The sequence below is a fragment of the Neolamprologus multifasciatus genome, chromosome 19, assembly GCF_963576455.1.
Source record: "Neolamprologus multifasciatus chromosome 19, fNeoMul1.2, whole genome shotgun sequence".
In the NCBI taxonomy this organism is placed as follows: domain Eukaryota; kingdom Metazoa; phylum Chordata; class Actinopteri; order Cichliformes; family Cichlidae; genus Neolamprologus; species Neolamprologus multifasciatus.
The window spans coordinates 18,263,734-18,284,602 of NC_140457.1; the positions used below are offsets into that span (position 1 = coordinate 18,263,734).

Consider the following 20,869-nt stretch of genomic DNA (forward strand, 5'->3'; position numbering starts at 1 on the left):
CGATGCCCTGCAGGGAGGTTTCCACAAACCAAACATGTCTACTCCTAGTAGACAAAGCTAGGGTGCGTTACATCAAGTGAACATCTTTTCAAAACCAGGACAGCATTTGTATTCAAGACACTGAGCCAGCCAAACAAAGAGCACTCTATTGTTGTTAGGAAAGCGCAGTGGCTGTAATGGTAGAGGAGCGGCGTCCAAACCGCTTCTCCTGTGACAGTGCAAGTCAAATATTTAGTTTGGGGAAAACCATTTCAAAACTTCTATTTGGTAGAGTGAAAGAGAGGGTTGTTTGCAGATTAGAAAGTTAGACCCTTATAGAGGAGAGACCGCAGCATAATCGATTTGACCAGCAGTCTATTAAAACCCGAGCATGTTGATGGAAACGTGCACAGAGGCAGCTACAGTTGCACCGCAGTTCGTCCCTTCAAAGCTGTTTAGACGGGGAATCATTCATCAGCAAGATATCTCCTCTGAACAAATGAAGGAAAAACAAAAAAGTGTTGCGGCTGCTGCGGCTTTCCAGTCATGTATGAATGTGAGAGTGAATGAATAGTGGAATTATAAAGCACTTTGAGGGGTCCCGAAAAGCGCTATATAAATTCAATCCATTATTATTATTATTGGTTAGCAAAACTCAACGCCAGTGATCTACTGCCCCAGGGGTGTCAAACATAAGGCCGGGGGGCCTGAATTGGCACAGCAAAGACCCCAATCCGGCCCACTGGACGGCTGTGGATTTTTTAACTTTTAGTTGTGTTTCATAGATTTTAAAGCTTTTCCTATTAATCAAGACCCCCCCCCCCCCTCCTCCCCCATTGGCATTCATATTAGAACAAAGTGATTAACTAACAGATTAACAATTATGTGACAGGAAAAATCCCTGTTTTCACACTGTCTGCTATGGAAATGTCTGTTTTTCTGTGAATGAACCAACACTTTATGATTAGAATTACAGAGCAGTCTGGAAAAATGAACTACAAGAACAATTTTACTCATTTAACCTGTAGTTTTACTGGGCCAACCCACTTAAACTGAGCTGTATGTGGCCCACAATGTGAAATGAGTTTGACATCCCTATACTGCACTGTTCGGTGTAGCAACCTGTAACTGGATGTTGTTGGTAAGGTTAGAGTGTTTTTTGCTCAAATGCAAAAATTATGCTTTACAAGCAAATAAAAGCAAAAGGCTTACGAAAGAAGAGGCAAACAACGGGGAGTAACAAGGCCTGCGGGGTTTTAGAAAGCCAAAGAAATTAATAAAACCAGAGGTGGTTACTAACACTGTTCCACTAGAACACTAATTTAGAAGAAGAAAATAATACCCTGGCCAAAACAAAGTAAACCACAGCAGGAGTCTCACTCCTAATGTCACTAACAATGACTAATCTTTGATCCTTTGTCTAGTGAAAGTCAAGTTTGTGGAAATGGGAGAGCTAAAACTTAGTAAAACCACCTACTATGGTAAATGGTAAATGGCCTGTATTTGTATAGCGCTTTACTAGTCCCTAAGGACCCCAAAGCGCTTTACACAACCAGTCATACACCCATTCACACACACATTCACACACTGGTGATGGCAAGCTACATTGTAGCCACAGCCACCCTGGGGGCGCACTGTAGATACACTTTAGAGTAGCTGTACTGGGAGATTCACTGGGTTTTTTATATATTTGCTCTGGTTGGGTAACACCTCCATGGTCATTGCCAGGTGTTGAACAGTGTTGGACATGGTTTTCAAGGTGTAAAAGATGTTACACAACATTTTCAGGGTCTCTTGGGGACTCTTATCAGTTAGAGTCGGGAGCAGGAAGCAGAGTGATTGAGATCTGGGTCACAGGGGGTCATGACAAGCACACAACTGAGAAAACAGAGAGCTAGAAAAACAAAAACAAGGAGATTTCTACACGAATACTTAAACTCGCTGCACTCTTAATTCAGCAGGGGAAAGATAAGGGCAATTACAAGCCTTTATTTTGTCAAAAGAAACAAAAGAATCACCCTGAATGGTGTCCGTTTCTATTCAGGAAAAAATTGTTGGTTTTGTGTTTGTTCGTGTTGTTTGCATTTGTTGTTCCTTGTCTGAGGAACATTACAGTAGAATAAGTTTAGCACTCAAAGACAACTTCATCCACTCAGTTATTCATCGATGTCTCCCTCTTCAGGTCATTTGGAGTTCTGCTCTGGGAGATCCTCTCGCTGGGTTACATGCCATATCCTTGTAAAACCAACCAGGAGGTCCTGGAGTTTGTCACCAGCGGAGGCAGGATGGATCCTCCCAAAGCCTGTCCAGGGCCTGTGTGAGTACTGACTCAAGCTGCGGTTTCTATGGGGGGGTTTCTTGGTATTTTTTTAAAGACATAATAATGTTTGCTTCATCTTCCACCTTTGATGTGATGTTAATTAAACATGTTTCTTCTGTCTACTCAGTGAGTGATGAACGGGAATTAAGGAGAAATTCAGAATTTCAACAGTTATTCATTTGCTGGTTGTTTCTCTGCTTCTGTCGATTACTGTTTAGCTATCGGATCATGACCCAGTGTTGGCAGCACTGTCCTGAGCATCGGCCCAACTTCTCGACTATCCTGGAGAGAATCAACTACTGTACTCAGGCATGCATCTTCTCTAGATATTTAAGACTAATGTTGCTTTTTTGTGTCTTTTAAATGTTTTTTCTGTTTTGTTCTGCTCTGATTATCATTTAATCCTCACTCTTCTTTTCTCTCTCAGGATCCAGATGTGATCAACACGCCTCTACCTGTGGAATATGGCCCCAACACGGACGATGATGGAGGCACTGTAATCCGTCCTACTGACCCGACATCTACCTGCCTCACTCCACTTCTAGTCTCACACCCTCCCTCCCAGGATTGTCCCTCCCAGCTGGGTTTCTCAGCCATGGGCCTGGGTCCCACCCCTCTTCCCCTGCAGCCTACAAAGCCGCGTCTGCTCCTGCAGAGGACCCAACCTGTCCACCATGAAGTCACATCATGTCGCGAGGTTTTGGAGCCATGCTGGGCTGAGCCCGTTCCTGCCCCTGGTTTGTCAGCGGTCTCCAACTGGCTCCACCCTGAGCCTCCTAATCACCGACCCTGCTCCAGAAACAGCTCTTCCTCAGAGAACCAGAGGCTGAAGAACAAGACTAAGAACCTCTGGAACCCCACATATGGATCCTGGGTCTTGGATAACTTAAGGGGGAAGAAGGCGCTCACTCACACCCAGTCCATGCCACTCTCGAGCTCCACTTCCAAAACGCAGACCCACAGCCCAGCTTCAGAAAACCACGAGGCTGGCAGTGACGGCACCAGCAGCACCTACCTCAGCCCTAAAAGCCTCTGCACTTCCTCGACTTCATCTTCTTCTTGCCAGGCTCAGGCTGCCTCTAGCACGTCCTCCCATAAAACCCCAGCAGGCGGCACAAAATCTATGGACCTTGCTAAGCTCCAGAGTTTCCCCTGTGGCAACGTCAACTATGCCTACGACGAGCAAAGCTATGAGGCAGAAAGCCTGCCGTTGGTTGTGCCCAAAGCCCCAGAAGATGTGAAAAACACCAGCTCTGCTACCAGTGTCTCATCAGGGACTAGCCTGGGACTGGCATTAGGCCTCCATACCCCCTCATCCTGCATGCCCAAGCTGCTGCTGCTGAAGCGCCATGCCAGCTACGGGCATGAGGATGTGAGGAGACACACCAAAGCTGAGAAACCCACACGTGACAGAGACTCTGGCTTTTCTCTGTCTGAAGACCTCAGTGTTACTCCTATCTAAGAAAAGGATAACACTTCAAATGTCACCTGAATCCGTTTCTCACAAAGTGAGACTTTAGCTCTGGAATTTTTAGAATAAAAAGCATGACCATGAAGGCTCCTTCATGGTCATGTGCCACAGTGTCTGATTCTTACAGCTCCTAGAATGCTGGAAAACACATCTGAACATTCCCGTCCACACAAACACTCTGCACTGTAATACAGAGAGCCAACACTGGAGCCCTGTCAAAGGCTTCTGATACCATAGTAGCTGAACACTGATGCTGAAACACTGGGAGACTCGCGGCCCTGCACTTCCTCAGTGTCCACACTGTGGGTGAGAGCTGCCAAAACGTACTGCTGTTGATGGACTCCTTTTATACCTGTTATTTTTTCTTTTTGCTATATTTTATTCATGAAAGCTTTGCTGGCAGTATATGTGAATTTGTAGTATTTAGTGTATGACCATAAAAGGCTAAAAGAATATTGAGTCATTGGGAGGAGAATCTCCAAGACGTTTTAATTTCATAGGTATAAATTTTTTGAAAAGTAATTCCACTCTTTTGACGCTGATGGGCAGAATCACAGCTATATATACACTTTAGGACCTTATACTACTCGTTGGTACTCTAATATAATTGGTTTCATCCCATACAATGTGAAAACACTTCCTCTGGCAATAACGTGTATTTTCTGACTTGGTAGGTGAAGCACGAGCCTGTTTCCAGCCTTGTTCTCAGCTAACTGGATACTGGTCTATAAATTTAAAGTTTGGGGGGTTTAAACTCTTTGTGACTCTGGATCAGTGGTTCTCAAACTGGGGAGGGGCCCCACCCAGTGGAGCAAAGAGCCACTGCAGGAGTGGTGTTAGGAATCAGGGTACACTCAACAAAGCGTTGAGCTGCTTGCTATTGCAAACATCTCATCAGCCAATCAGTTGGCAGCAACTTGATTTAGGCATTTAGGCATGGTCAAGGCGACCCGCTCAAGTTCAAAACAAGCATCAGAATGGGGAAGGAAGGTGATTTATGACCACACTGTACCCATCTTCTGATCCAATAGAGCAACTTTTGGGATGGTAAATGGACTGGTTCTTATATAGCGCTTTCCTACTCTGTCTGAGCACTCAAAGCACTGTATACAGCTAATTCATTCACCCAATCACACAAGCACTTCTAAGCTTAAGTGCGCAGTATCTAACATTCATACACATTCACACTCCGATGGATGCATCGGAGAGCAACATGGGGTTAGTATCTTGCCCAAGGATATTTGGCATGCAGACTGGAGCAACCTGGGAATGAACCACCGACCTTCCGGTTAGTGGCTGATCCGCTCTGCCACCTGAGCTACAGCCACCCCGATGTGGTGGAAAAAGGGATTCACATCAAAATGGAATTTTGTGATGCAGTCATGACAGTATGGACCAAAATCTCTGAGGAATGTTTCCAGCACCTTGTTGAATCTATATTATGAAGAAACTGAGGTAGTTCTGAGGGTACATGGGGTCTACCCCTGCATTAGTAAGGTATATCTAAATCTAATGAGGTGTAAATATAACTTTATGTATGCTAATGCTTTCGTGTTGAATTGCATCTTTTTCACAGTGCACTAGCTTGAGTGTACCAGGAACAGTCTGAGAACCACTGCCCCCAGATTGAAATAATGGATGTTAGCTTCTGAAGAAACCGGCCCACCAAATTAGACACATTTGCTTTCTTTAAGGGTTTTTTTTTGTGGATGAGGTCTCGTTTCCCTTGTCCCAATATTTACTTGGCTTTAGAGGCGTTTGAAGATTCCGAGTTTGATGACGACCTTGCAGCTAAGAAAACAGGAAAGCTATTTTTGTACTTGCTCCTACTTGCTTACACTGGACTAACATTACATTTGTAGCTGTTTGTTGTTTTGTTTTTGCATTTGCATTCAGTCATGTTAATGATGAATCTGTAATCGATCACTGCCATTCGATACGTACTGCTACACTGCCTCTATAGATGTAGTGCTGGTAGTACTTACGTTTACTCAACAGGGGGAGGTATTCAACTCTGAAATACCAAACAAGTTGCTGTATTTATGCTTTCAGGTTATTCTTATTTAATCAAGTTTATAGTTGTACTTGGTGTGTGACATTATTTTGAGCCTAAACATGGCAATATTATATTTTTTGATATGTTGTTACATTTATGTAAGAGTTCTGTAGGCTTACTGTGTGTTATAAGATCAGACCTGCTGATATTTGTGTCTTTATCTGCTGTTTATCTCTTTAAGAAAAAAAAAACGTTTGTGCCATATAGCCATACTGATTACTGTGGATTGTTTTTTTTCTCATTTTCTTAAAGAGGAAAAAAAAGGCCCTCATCTTACTCATAGTTTATATTTCTTACGTCCCGGTAGATTTTATTTCACACTCATTTCAGTTTTTATTCCTGTATTTTTGTAGCTGAGGATGCCTCAAACAAAAGTGCAAAGACATTCTATGCAATATACCGTCTTTACTTTCATCTCACCTAACTGTGCCCCAAATAAATCAACATATATCAACCTCACTTGTGTAAGTATGATCAGTCGCACACATTTATATCCCTGCAAAAGGCCGTCAACTCTGTCCAGACTAACACGCGTAACACATGTTGAAATAGTGTTCCACTACTAAAGATAGAAGAAAAATGTTGTTCCCATTTTAATTTCATTTACATTTGATGACGTCCATCACCGGAAATAAAAACGATTACAAGTTTGATCACAGGAATGAACTTGATTAAAGAGAAATAATCTGCTATACAATGAAAGACAGTTCACCAGAGACTAACACACATAATACACTCCAGTCATCGCGCAGTAGGCTGTGCTATACTGGGAATGTGCTATATTTTGTAGTTATAACTGTGAGGTCTGTGAGCCAAACAGTTACATACTGAACATACGCCCCAACCTTTAATAATACACTGAAGGTTGATGGTTACAGTAAGTGGTGTAACATGAGAATGAGTCTGTAACTTGTGCTCGTTCGCTCTCTTCTTGAGACAATGAACAGGCACATTTTTATGAGGCTTTTCACTTGTAACATCCTGAAAGTGAAATGCACAATGCCTGCACTTCTACTTCTGTTCATCGTGTAGGAGGCTGAATTAGTGTCGGTGCATTTTCTCAATCATTTTGTTTATAGTGACAAAACTCCCCGCTTCCCTCTGTTCAGCATCCGTCGCACATCATTGTTTTTTTTGTCGGTGTCGATGCTAAATGTGGTCACATTACATTTAAAACGGTGAAAACCTGAGCCTCGGATCTACGTTTGATGCCCGTCATGTTCTTGTTTTGATTTTTAGTATTCTGTGCTTTAAAAAAATAACCCAGACCAATCAATCATATCTGAAACCATCCCGCGGTGTCCATCAATATAGTTGCTGCTCCTTAAACCCGTTGAGTCAAAGGTCACTGGCTGTGTGTTTCTGTATTTTGGCTGTTTTCTTTGGTAACCGAGCTACCGGTTTCTGCGCCGGCGGCACTGCTCACAGTCTCCAGTGTGTGGATGAGGTTTTCCAAACCCCACAGGTAACCATCCTCCCGGTTTCCCTCCTGCCAGGGAATGTCATGACTTAATGTCTGGCCCTCTGGTAATGCCGTGGTCTTGCCAAAGTCAATAATCCAGACTTGCGCGTTACCCGTATGGTCATGGATAAAGAGGAGGGAGCTGCCAATGACCTGATAAAACAAAAAGCTGTTAGTATTAGCTTTTGATTCTTCATCTTCTGCTTTTAATAATCCACTCTTGCATCAATTCAGATGGGCGACATATTAAAAAAAACCCTGCAGCAGTACTTTTTCTTTTTAATCCAACACATTGTTAGCTGTTACATGACGTACAACTGGCCAGAAATAATGTGATAATTCAGTGTAAGCAGTACAGATACACGGCCGCGTATCTATGTAAACTTTAACAGTCCAGTTTCATGTTGAAATATTTTTTATGCAAGTAATATTATTATGTAACACTCAGTACCCGGTGTGTGTTTGATGGCGATCTCAAGCCTGTCATTAAAAAAAAGAAATAAGTAAGATAATATTTTCTAAGAAAAAAAAAGAAAAACTGTTTGTTCCCCTGAGTGGAGCTTTGGAGGAAGTGCCAGGTGCAAAAATATTATTTGGCTGCTTTGTTTGCTTCCCTTTAATTTGCCACACATCTTTACTGTACGCAGAGGAGCTCTCACCTCGTGTCGCTTGAAGAACTCTGATGTCTTCAGGGCTTGTTGGATCTCTGTCAGTTTGCTCAAATATGACTTCTGCGGTTGAAAAAAAAATTAAAATAATTCATATATTAGATGGATTAGATAGCTGGGACACAACAGGATGTAGGCAGAGTGTATATTTGAGAACCTCCTCCCTAATAGAAAACTCAAACAGCATCACAGTGCGAATATTTGCTCTGTGGTTTACTCTCGTAGATCGCTTCGAGACTGTTTTTGTTTGCCTTTAGAGCTTTTTTCAAATGTAAAGGCAGAGCCTACAAACAATTTCTATCTGTTCAAACACTGAACGCGGATGTGGGAGCCTATTCGGCTGCTGCATTCGTAGCTGATGAGCCGTTTCAGGTTAACGCCTGCACCGCTGCACTGTGTGTCTACTCCCGAGTCCTTACACGGATGAATAAAAATGTGCGTGAAGAGGATAACTGACTGCCACGTACCACGATGTTGACGTTTCCACCGACAAAGTCCTTGAAGACTTGGATGACATCCCGCTTCGATCTTGTTTTCTTGAAGTCAGTTCGACATGTGCCGTCACTTTTCTAAAGAAAAAAGAGAGAGAGCCAACCGTTCATACCTATGGGCAATTTAGATGCACCGATTAGCCTAATCCCACTAACTGCATGTCTTTGGACTGGGAGAACATGCAAACTCTACACAGGAATGGTGGATTCGAACCCAAGACGTTCTTGCCGTGAGGCCACAATTCTAATCACAGTGTGGCACCATGCCTCACATGAACATTACACAAGTTAATTATCTTGTGTGTCAGCTGGAATTTAAGATTGTGTAGCACAGGAAGAGTAACTAGGAGGCCACATAACTCAGATGTTAAACTCATCTGATTTAAAACTGCAATTAATTCATTTTTGGCTGCAGACTTAATATATATGAAGCCACGCTATCATTCACTTTCGCTTTCTTTCAGTCTCCATCAGCACCACTGCTAAGTGCCTAACTACATTATTGCTGTCTTTGTTTTGCTGCTGTTTGGTGTTGCCTAGCTGCAGTAAGCTTATCAAAGATCTTTAACAAAAAGGGGATGCTTGGTGTAGCCAATAGTGACTGATCAAAGTAGTAAGAATGAAAAAAAGAGTAACATTGAAGGCAACAAAAAGAGCGACCTTGAATAAGCTAAAAAAGATCCAAAGAGCAGAGAAGTTCAGTCTGAGTTCATTGTCAGTGAGAAAGCCTTCATATTACAGGCAGTTATTTCCCCAGTTGTTGTCCAAATACTGGTGTAAGGAAATTCAAATATTAAATATTATATGCTTTACCTTACAGTGCCTGATATGACTTATATACACACGGATTCTGATCCTTTGTGTAAGTTTATTTTTTCCTTCCTTTACACTAAAAATATCCCACATCATAGCACATCATTCCTTTTACCTTGATTCCCTCTATCCTGAAGCCCAGGGTGTTAGTGGAGCTCATGGACTCCCTCCACTGCATGTAACGAGGCTTGGTTACTCCCCGCTGGGAATGCTCGTGAGGAGTTGGCCCCTCGCTGTCTACCTCCACCATTTTGTTATAGAGGTCTTCTCTCGGCTTGGGCCGTTCCCTCGCTCTCACAAGCTCCTCCTCCAGGTAGGTCCTTCAACAAGAATGGAGCAAAGGATTTTCAGGTGCTGAATTTAGGCTATTGGCATTTGAAGCGAGAAGTTAAAAGGCACAGATATGTCAGTGGACTTTCAGGGTTTGTCTGGCCTTAATCACTTATCATGAGCAATTAAGATGAAAGATAAGTAAGATTAGTGAACACTCCCCTACTCCTTTTTCATGCTCAACTTTACAGAGCAATTTGTGCTAAAAGCCAAAGAGAGCTACACCCTTCTAGCAAATGTTAGAAGAGCTTATCAGTACACAGAAGGGGGGGGGGGGGGGAAGAAAACCTGCAACTCTAAAAGCCTTTATTTCTGTTTATGAACATTCCAGCAGCACACTCACAGTTGGTATAAAGTTACGTGCAAACAGATGCTAATTTCATTTTCAGTTTGCGAGCCACACTTCCTCTGTGCTGAAGAGGGAAGCTAAGTGGAGACTCCAGTGTGCAGCATTTAGCTGAGTGAAAGCGTGAGTGTGTGTTTGTGCAACTTAGCGGTTTTGCAACTGTGTGGTTGACAGTGTTTTTGACAAAGGGGAGTCTCCAGGGACACCCTGAGTGTGTGAAACTCTGTGTATGCATACGGATAGTTTAGAAATAAAGACACCAAACAGGCAATGAAACGCTATGGTGGGTGTTTCTGTAAGCGTAGTGTGTGTAACTCTTCTACGTGTGTGTTTTTGTGAGTCAGTGTCTCTAAGTCCGTGTGTGTCTGCGTGTTTTTTTTGCTGAACCGGAAACAAAACCCTCAGAGGGGTGAGTGTCAGTACCTGCATGCCTCTGCATGCACTAACATATGCATGTATACGCTCATGTGTGCATTCAAGCATATATGTATGCCATTGTGTGTTTGTATGCGCGTGTGCGTGCGCATGTGTGTGTTTGCCTATTTGTGCACATGATACACTGAGACACCCCACCCGCTGTGGCAGGAAGCCAAGCATATAGCCTGCAGTTAGAACAGGTGTTCCCTTGTAGAGCAAAACCACTTTAAGCTGTATGTACCATCACTCGCCTGCACTTTCCTATTAATTCATTTAAAAAAACACTAGCAACTAACAACTAGCCGAATAGTGTGGTAGTGATTATATATATATATATTAATGCAGTTACATGTATTATGTGAATGTATGGCTCAAAAAATACATGTGCAGAAAAAATAAAAACAGTGCATAAAAATTCATTACATGTAAATAAGACAGTGGAGACATAACTTTCATACCTTACTCCCATTTTGCAGTCCATAACATTAGGAAGGTCAAAGTTTGCCAGTAAATCAGTCATGTGAAGGAAAGACTCTCCGTCTTTTTCCACAACACCGTGGTATCCAGGCACAAACGGGAGCAATGCGTCATTCCTCAGCTTCTCGAAACACTGCATCTCGTTCTCTGAGAACTTTTTCAGAATGGTGCCCTCATCTGCTGCTTTGAAGTTGCCTGAGATTAGATGAAGACAGGAATGAACAATGGCCTGATTTTGCCAGTGTGAGGTAAATATACCTGCATGTGGAGACTTGGGAGATACTGGGAAATTAAAGTATCCTTCAATGTAAATTTATTGTCTGTGACCAGTAGGTACTCTAATGTAATGTTACATTTTCTTTTAAATTAAATTAAATGACTCGTAACCAAGCGAAGACTTCTGTGGATGAAAAATCAAGGAGGTACCTAAAGTTGCTGCAGTTCTTTGATTGGTCACTTGAGGCAGGTTCCAAAAGAACCGCCGTCTGACCCTCATGTAACAAATACCAAATTCATTCATGCTTAAAAAAGGCTTTAGTCTTTCCCATTTCTTTGCCTCTTCTTGACAACAAAACAGGGCTGAAATTGTATTAAGTCCCACTAAAAGCCTTGATATAGGCTATTTTAAACGAATAATAGGATAATAGCGGCTATCAGTCAAATATGCCATGCCACTAACTTTGATCCTTACTACACACAGACTGAAATCCTATAGAAAGTTCAGTGTGTGACATCTTTGAATGGCAGGTGGATTCTTTGACTAGCTTCAACTCCTTTCATCTACCTAATCTAGCCATAGAACTTTGTGCTTTGACTGTATTTGTTTTCTGGAGCACTTTAATACGATTATCTGACAAACAACATTAGGAATGGACTGTCCAAAATGTATATTTGTTGCATAACAATCTACTTTTTTAATAGTATGATAGTTACTTAGTACTAATTAGCAGGCATTGTGTCACCCACACACTAACCAGGACTGCTAGAGTTAGCGTGTAACACAGCCTACCAGCCTCTTGTCTGAATATGTTCACATCAGGTTCCAAAAAAACAACCTGAAGCTTCAGAAAGAGCTTTCAAAAACTAGTCCTAGCTATGTCCATCTTTTATATACAGTCTATAGCTGGGGTGCAATTATAATGGATTTTTCTTGCCTAATTGTTTTTTAGTTACTGTCAGCTTTTACCAGGCGATGTTGGGAGAATTTGGTACTTTCATACAACAGCAGATTTTCAGGAAATGCCTTGGTTTAGTCGGGGGGCAGCACCTGGAGAGGATGAGTAGGCACCATAAGACATGACTCCCTTGCTACGTGTACTGGGCATCACAAACCTCTGTAATACAGAGGTGGCAGTTCAATGACTAACGTCTGGTCTGACATGATTAATGTATAGCAAAGTTCAGGGCAGCAATAAATATGGGGAAACAACTTCAGTATTTACTTCCACTAAACTGGTGGACAAATATTATGTAATTTGTCAAGTGTGGTTTATGTGAATAGATCACACCTTTATGCCCGGCTAACTGGACCCAGTTTATTCTTTTCCTCTGGGACACACTGAACGGCCAGTGGACGAACGTCTTTAGCTTCCACCACGGTGGTTTGCTCTGGTGAAGTCATGCAAGAGAACAAACAGAAAGGAAATTAATTCATGTTGAGTTAAATACAACATTTCAAAACCTGCTAAAGTTAAGAATTATTTTAAGCACTTGGGTCTAACTGTGGGCTCTTTATTGGTCTGATAGCAGGAAGGAGTGGCGTTAACGGCCCTTCGTCCACTCCACTTTGTTCACTGAGTAGTTATCTGATCACACGGAAACTCTGCCCAGTGAGGCTGATGCCAGGTTTTTGGTTTTCCTCTGCATGAAACCCCCTATCTAGGTCAGTTAAATGCCATTTCAGTGGAAACTCGTATCTCATTCAGCATCTCTATTCAGCATCTCCAACACGGCGTGGTGATTTGCTGACAACTTTGATTCACAGTGAGAGAATCTAAGTCTCCAAAACCTCCTGCTGAAAAGCCAGGAGCCTGTTTGCAGCCTAATTCATTTCCTGGTTGTAGTGGGAAAATCTGGAATGCACCTTTAAGTAGGATTTGTCATCTTAGCTAACCAATAAAAATTTAGGAGATAGAAATAAAATGACATGACTCAGGAGAATTCCATGTTTTCTGGGTGAATCTGTTCTATTTTTTATGGATTGCTTTTACCATCATCCCCAACTTCTTCTTCTTTCTCTGTCTCACACCACGCTCAGAACAAACACATCAACAGCTTGCATTTTTACAGAAACACAAAAATGCTTCACACTTACGTGGAACTGCCTGTTTATCTTTCCTCCAAGAAAACTTACCACATCTTAAATAAAACACTAAGATTTTTGTGCTTCTTCAGATCATCTCAAAACTAATTAGAAGTGCAACTAAAGCAAAATAAGTGCATTCCCACTTTTGGGATAGAAAGACCTGTGTATGTCCTTGGAGCTTAGGTTTTAGCCTTGGGAGGTCATTACATTCTGTGTGCTCTGATCAAAAGAGGAAACGAAACAGGGGCTCTTCTCTCAGTGAAACCCTCAGCTCATGCTTGAGTATCTCACAGTTTCCATCCTCGCTAATAGCAGAAGTCTTCAGGGGCCAGCCGGGGCTCTCTTAAATGTCAGGTGATATGCTTCACTTGACTTTACTCTTACTTGTTTGCTGATAAGACTGCACTGTGAAGACTTCCACAAGCAAGCAGATTTAATTTCAGATGCTTTTCTTGATTTATCAGTTAATGTGGGTACTTTAAGTGCACACATTTTCAGCACATTAGTGAGAAAAACGTGAGAAAAGCTCGAGTAGCTACTGGCTGAAATTCAGTGGAATCTTAGTATTTAGGAATAATTTGCTGTCATCTACAAGCAAGAGGAACCGGAGGCTTAGATCTGAACTCTGCGCTTTATCGTAAACATAACGACCCTGCAGCTCTTAGACCATTATTTAGATTTTAAACACAGTCTGACATTGAAACTTCACATAGTTCACCCTGCGCTGCACTGGCCTTGATGACGGAAGAGTTTGGACTGATAACACTGGATATTATACTGGTTTCACTCGCATGTTGGAACCTGAAAAGCACGGTTTGCTTACAGTGCATTTTTGCTAGAGAAAGAATAGCAGCTCAAAACATGCCTCGGCACAGGTGATGGAAAAAAGAAAAGCACTTAAGAGTTTTACTTAGGAAGAAAAAAAGCACCAATGGCGCAGTGAAAAAATGCTTTTGCAAGTAAAGTGCCAGCATTCTGAGCTCTGCTTATCTAATATTAGCAAAGTCTACTGAAGAGTTATTCTGTGGTAAGCTGACATCTGTGACCTATACCTATTATTATGCATGACATTATGAGGTTGTTGGCAACGATGCATGTTTCCATGACTGATTCTGTTACTCTGATTTTGTCTAAAGGAGATCAGCCTCCACAGACACAGAGACACATGTTAAATTAGACGACTAACTCGGTTCAATACAGTTCAATGTACTTCTATAGCCCAATATCAGAGATATTCACAGGTCATAAAACCATATCAGGGCTTAAAAGAACATATGTTAAATTTTAAAAAGCATGGAATTTTTTTTTTTTGATAAAAAGTATAGTTTAGATATTAAAACAAAAATGCAACCCAAAAGTGAAGACGAGAAAAACTTGAAAAACTGTGCAGAAGAAAGCTTTTCTCTGTCTCCATCATCTGAGTAATTGCATAGAGATCTAATAAGGGCGGGATACCAAAAAGATTTTTTTTAAACAGTGGCTGAATCCTTAACAGTGTCTTGCATTTTAGTTGCTTTTTGCAGCAAAGTTCTTTAAAGTTAAGTAGTTATCAAATAATGTCTCATTATTATTCACCAGCTGTGGAATAATGCGTGTTTGCTCTTTCAAATTTAAAGGAATCCAGCTCCAGGAGTAGTGTAATGTTTGCTTAAAGGTCACCCTTCGACAATGTTTTTCTGCTCCGTCAGGCGCACCTTTCTTTGTAACGCCGTACTGTGTGAGTGAGACACTGACTCAACAGGCTGATCTGAACAAAGGAGTCAAAAACAACGCTCCAAAAAGAAAAGCTCTTACTCACACACACACACATAGCTGAAATCAGACTTCATGTGACTCAGTCAGGTTCTGCTAAACCAGCCATGATAACTCATGCCTTCCACGTGAAGCCACCTTGACGTGGTAATTGAATGCAAAGCACTGCGAAATTGGCAAATGAACGCGTCCACCTGCTGTTTAGTCGGCTAAAAACATCTCTTAATCTGTGTGCAGCGTCTGCCCTGAAATGTAAACAAGTAAAAGCTACTGATACGTGAGTGTATTTGACTTCCTGAGGCGCTTCTTTGTTAAATGTCAAAGGCCAAATCTAAAATTGGGTACTGACCACAAAAACTTTATTACACAATGACAAGTTAGCCTATGCTACTCTGTGTGGGTGTCCTTGTGTGGGCTGGAGTGTGGGTTGATGGGAGAGGAGCATAACAGTAGCTTTTATCAGCGTTGACACAAGTGACATTTTCTTTCCATTTTAAGTTACAAAACAACCTTTTATTTACGAAGGAATCTAAAAGACTGGACACCGTGACGTTCAGCGAGATCGTCCTCTGGGTCACACGGGCCATGTGTGTTCAGTCTGTTTAAAAGAAAGTGACAGATCCGGACCTTGTATGGAAAAGCAAAGAGAAATGGTCAGCTTTTCAGGCGCACGCACGCTAGCCAAGAGAAAGTCTGAGTCTGAGAGTGGTGACAATGAAGACAAAAAGCAGATTATGCTTTCAGAGTGAAGAAACACAGATGTGACTCACTGTGATCGCACTCAACTTCCCAGCAGCTCATGTGAAGCGACAGCTATCGAGCTCCAGAACTGCAAAAACATTCTGTTCGGATGTAATTGTACAATAATCAGAGAGATCGTGTGATTTGATAGACAGCTCAGTTTTAATGCCCACGCAAGCATGTCCCCTGACACTTGCCAGCCACAAGAATGTGAAATACAAACAAATTTCCACCCACAGTGAGGGTGAAAGGCCAGTCCTTCAACACAAACCTGTGTGCTTAAGGAGGGAAAAGGCCGAGACTTACAACTCCAAAATATATCAAGCTTGACGTTCAACAGGTCCGTTTTTGACATTAATAATTTGCATTACTTGAGCTGTGCAAAAAAAGACAAGAAAGACATTTAGGCACAATCTTTTGTGCAAAACATCCCATTGAAAAAAAGGTATTTTTCTCTCAAGGAGTTTCATGTGGCCTTGAAGATAAAAACCCATAAACAAGATGATACATAACTCTGACATCAGTCATCCAACACATTCCATGCAACAAAGGCTAACCAGCTTTTAGCAGCATTTTCATGTCAGTTTCTTTTCTTACAGCCTGGTCATTAATAGAATGGGAAAGGCTCTAATGACCAATTAAAAATAGGGAGCGATAACATCACTTAAATGGGTGAGAGTCACCCAGAGTTTCACAATGCTCCTGTGCTTTCTGCCAATGCTATTGAAAGACCTCAAAGCATCTTCATACATATGTATTTGTATAGAGACCAAGAGACACCTGTCAGACCAGTATAACTCATAACTGAAATTTCCCAGAACACACTTCCATGACCAAAACAAGAGATGCAAGATAGCTTGAAATGTAGACGTGACTGATTTCCCAGGGGGATGTGTTTCTGGAGAAATCAGACTGTGTGTTTATGTCGTTTGAAAACTAAACTAAACAATATAAAATAAAAGGATGCTGTTATTACTCTGTAATTGCCTGTTCTCTGCAGTAAAACAGTCCCCGTGGGTCTTTTGTTAGGAAGTAGCTTGCTGTTTAAGTGCTGTTTATTTTATTGCTTTGCCCTCTTCTTCTTCTTTTTTAACCCCCAGCTCTTCACGGTGTAATTGTACATTTGTAAAGGCACACAGATGGGAGTCAGGATGGCAGTTTGAAAATAGATAAATAAAAAGACCCAGAGTGGTATTTCTCCACCTTTACTGTTGTTAGCTGTGCATTCGGTTATTTTTCACTGTTTAAGAGAAAATAAACCTTGCACCGACCATTAGATCGCTATCTCTTTGCAGTTTACTCACTTCTCCGGGGTCCACCAGATGCTCTAAAGTGACGATGCCTTTGCTTTTGCTCTCGTTGTCACTCAGTAGATCATCCTCGGACTCCACGGCGGAGGATCCCGTGGAGGAGATCGAGGAGTTGGACAGTTTCCTGCGCAGCGTACCGTCCACCGCCCGATCCCAGTCCTCCTGCTGCATCTCCCGGGAGCAGCCCTCCCCCTCCGGGGTGATGGTGACCTGCGGTACCCGGGGCGCATCCATCACAATCGGCGGTCCGGACGACGGGGCGATCTGAGCGGCTGTCTCAATGAGCTCATCGCAAATCTGCGAAGACTTGGCAGCCACTCTTCGCTCTAAGCGAGACGCCTCATTTATCCCACTCACCGAGAACCCGAAGTCCTTGGAGCTCTTTCTCCTGCACTCCTTGGGCATTGGCGAGCTGAATTCGTCGTGAGAGCGCACGACTACAGGCGCAAAGACGCGTCACTCTAACCTTCAAATCTGGTCATTTCACTTTGAGAAAAGTTCAAACGCGACGCAGACCAAAAGGAGATCGTATCCACTCGGTCTCTGCAGCTCTTCGTCGCTGTTTGCTGTCCAAGCTTAAACGCATTTAAAAAGAAGAAAAAGAAGCCCGAGCCAGGCTCGCTGCTCTGCACCCTTCGCCGACTGTAAGGTAAAGGGAACCCCTCTTTGGTGGCTCGCGCTTCTACGCGGTTTACTCACACGCGCGCGCCACTGTGCGCGCACCCACACACAACTGCACGGCGTTTATTATCTTCCGCATTGTCTTTCTCGCTTCCTGACTGAAACGTTAAACCAGCTGACACGTTAAGTTTTTTTTAAATGTTTGCAGACTTCCTTCTGACTTGCTTCTCTAGACAAACCTGAGCCGAAACAACAGCGGACACCTTCAAATCGATCTTTATCAATCGGACACATTGAGCGGAAAAAATGCTAAATCTAAAGAAACAGAAACGCACGCGCCCACATCCACAGAAGGGGGCATCTGTCATAACTGCGTGAAAACTTCGAAATATTTTTTTCTAAGTTTTCTTATTAAATGATGTACACATGCGCGCGCGCATGGACACACACACACAAAGTAGAAGAATGCATAAGATGTTGATTCGTGACTATTTCTAGCTCAGTAATCAAATGTAAGCAAATATATAATGTGTTAACTCCTCCGCTCAAGCAGCGCGCAGATGATACTCGTGTAAGCGAGTCTGCTTGCAGCTCCAGTTCATCTGTTATAAATATGAACTCCAGCATTGTTCACAAGTCACACTGCGATGAGAGGAAACCCTGTATCAGCACTGGTTCAAAGAGGGGCTTTCTCACTATCTTCTCATAATCACGATGACAGAAGGACTGCATGGGGCAGTGCATGGGCTTCTGCATGCAGCAACCTTTCTTCACCAGAGTAAAGCACCTTCATCGCAGATGCAGCATTCGCAATAAAAAGAAATGAAAACTTCAAATGAGACTAAAGCGAAAAATCAAAATGAGGAGATAAGATTTCTTAAAGGAGAAAAGGAAAGGAATCGCTCATGATTATTTGTCAAACACAGCGGAGGGAATGTTATGGCATGGAAGACGTAGCCAGTGTGGAGTGTACAGGGCTGTACTTTCTGCTGAGATTCAGACAAATGCCTTAAAACTGACTGGACGCAACTTCACAGTGTAAGTGAAAAATGACCCACAGTATACTGAAAAAGCAATCCAAGAGTTTCTCAAGGCAAAGAAATGTTCTTAGTGGCCATGTTAGTCGCCTGATTTAAATCTAAAAGAGCATGCTTTTCAGTTACTGAAGACAAAACTGAAGGTAGAGACCCACAAACAAGCAGGATCTGAAGGCGACTGCAATAAAGGCTGAGTATTAAAAACTGTTTTATGTTTCAAATTCTGCGAGTTCATCCAGTTACTCTGGAAATGTGTGAGTGTGCATGAAAGTGGCTGCAATTCCTAAACAGTTATTTTAGTACTTTTATAAAATGACTTAAGTTTTAAGGATTAAGGCTGACCTGCACTTCAGTCACTCCTACTGTGCTGGTGTGCAAAGGCACAACTATAGCACAAATAGTGTCATTAAAACTTATGGACGCAAGTGTGAGAATGTTTGTCTATTGGTTTGGTTGGTTGGTTGTTTGATTTCGGTAGCTCCGTAGTTTAGTGGTATACACATATGCCTGATGTGCAAAAGCTCCCTAGTTCAATGCTGGATACAACAGTCCTTTTGGGCTTGTTTCAGGAAGGACATCTGGAGTAAAACTCAAACATGTGGGGTTGTGGTGTCCCCCTGTGAGTAAGGGAGCAGCCAAAAGTTGCTGTTTTTGTTTTATTGAGTATTACTGTCTGACTACATTTGGTTTTATTTAAAAAGGAAAGAAAAACAACTCAAATTATACTGTATTTTATAAATAATGAGCATGTTGGGGTTATTTTAAAATGAGACACAAATTATACTTGCGAGGAGGCCTTCCTTTCATTTCCACTTTTTTCATTTTCCAAAGCCATCCATTGGTCAGGATTTGACCACTTGGCGGCTCAACTCTGGCCACCTTTAATAATCCTACATACGGAAAGGTTGCTGTAAGAAATTCTGAATTATGTTAGCGAAAACTGTACTGTGCATTTTGTCTGCACTGCCTTCTGCTGTTGTGCAACATCTTCAGCCTCTGGGCCTTGGTGGTTCTGCTTCAGTCGATATACAAGCAGCCCTGATGTGGACCTCTTTACCACGCCCCTATGCCACATCAGAGGCCACCTCCACTTTACTGTAGCCCTGGAAATAGTTAATACTTTGATGGTCTATGGGCATGGCTCTATGATCTTGTTGGATGAACCACACGTGTGTGCTAGTCTGAAGGAGAAAGTCTTTGCTCATCATCACATTGGAAGTTGATACATACCTCAGAACATGAGGTTAGGGGTTAAATTAGTGTTTTTTCTAAAGTTAAGGAGGGATTAAAGATACAGTTTGGAAAATCAGCTCATTCATGCACACAAAAAAACCTGCATGTGCTAAGTAATAAAATCTCAGTGTTTTACTCACATAAACAGTGATTACAGTAGTTTACTTGCACTCATTGTCAAGGTGGTGTTGAGCTGATGTTGGTGCGCATTGTTAATGCTTTCTCTGCAGAAGACATGGGTTATCAGATGGAAGCATAAGCAGACTACTGAGCAGAGAAAGTTTATGCTCATTTAAAGCTATTTTCAGCTGCTCCCTTCACCAGATGTCACCACAGCAGATAGTTCCACATGTTTGATTTGGCAGATTTTCTTGCCAGATGCCCTTCCTGACACAGCCCCCAAGGAATTTGTGTCTCGGAGTTCTCTTACTTATTAGGCAAATGAGTAAAACACTACATTATAGCAACAGAAGGCTATGGAGGCTATGCTAATACTGAATAAAATAAATAAATGAATAAAAGTCCTTAATCAGTGTAGTTTGTTTGCTTGTTTGTTTTAAATTCTGTCAACGTAATTCTGGAAAAGTATGGCAAAACAGGCTGAATGGAACATTTGGGGACCCCAAGCAGATTAACCCAGAAATCTTTTATTTTTATATTAAATTCTATCCAGCAGGCGGCGCTAATGTACCAATAAGTCGGTTGGTAAAGCAAGAACAAAGAAGAAGAAAAAACAAGAAAGAATTCCAGTTATGTAAAGAAGAATTATTTTAATCATGTCAGTATTTACTGGTGGATCTAAAAATGGAGGGAGTAGTCATGAGGGAGTGTGTGTATATACTAGTTAATCTGCTGTTCTGTGGGATTCCTTGCCCATGATGGTGTGGAAGGCAGCCTTAAGCTAAAGTTTATAAAGGTAATGAGGAAACTGTTGAAAAGTTTATGGTAAGTTGTTGGTAAGAAAGGCAGAAAAAATTATTTTTGTGGCAAAAGATATGGACACTTGAATCAAGAGGCGATGCTGCTACAGCACACAGAAA

At 42.0% G+C, this 20,869-nt stretch overlaps 2 protein-coding genes across 3 annotated transcripts in view; one reads left to right on the plus strand and one right to left on the minus strand.

Moving 5' to 3' along the window:
* The window catches only part of ltk (leukocyte receptor tyrosine kinase), a 68,992-nt gene extending 59,129 nt beyond the window's left edge, over window positions 1-9,863 (plus strand). For both annotated transcript variants that reach the window (XM_085143143.1, XM_085143145.1), the window contains 3 exons: window positions 2,162-2,296; window positions 2,518-2,608; window positions 2,727-9,863. In XM_085143143.1, coding sequence (XP_084999269.1) covers window positions 2,162-2,296; window positions 2,518-2,608; window positions 2,727-3,761 — 1,261 coding nt within the window. In that variant the 3' untranslated portion in view covers window positions 3,762-9,863. The remainder of the gene's footprint in view (window positions 1-2,161; window positions 2,297-2,517; window positions 2,609-2,726) is intronic.
* Window positions 6,407-17,656, minus strand: itpka (inositol-trisphosphate 3-kinase A). The gene is made up of 7 exons (XM_085143146.1): window positions 16,933-17,656; window positions 12,339-12,438; window positions 10,812-11,025; window positions 9,376-9,580; window positions 8,424-8,525; window positions 7,948-8,019; window positions 6,407-7,441 (listed from the first exon to the last, which is right to left on the minus strand). The coding sequence occupies exons 1-7, from the start codon at window positions 17,341-17,343 to the stop codon at window positions 7,172-7,174; spliced, it is 1,374 nt and encodes a 457-aa protein (XP_084999272.1). The 5' UTR covers window positions 17,344-17,656; the 3' UTR covers window positions 6,407-7,171.
* Window positions 17,657-20,869: the final 3,213 nt, after the last annotated feature.

Coding starts and splice junctions, on each gene's coding strand:
- itpka (XM_085143146.1), bottom strand. CDS start 17,343: ATGCCCAAGGAGTGCAGGAGAAAGAGCTCCAAGGACTTCGGGTTCTCG. Junction 11,026..12,338: donor CCAGTTAGCCGGGCATAAAG/GTGTGATCTATT, acceptor ATCTAATCTCAG/GCAACTTCAAAGCAGCAGAT. Junction 9,581..10,811: donor GACTGCAAAATGGGAGTAAG/GTATGAAAGTTA, acceptor TTCTTGTTGAAG/GACCTACCTGGAGGAGGAGC.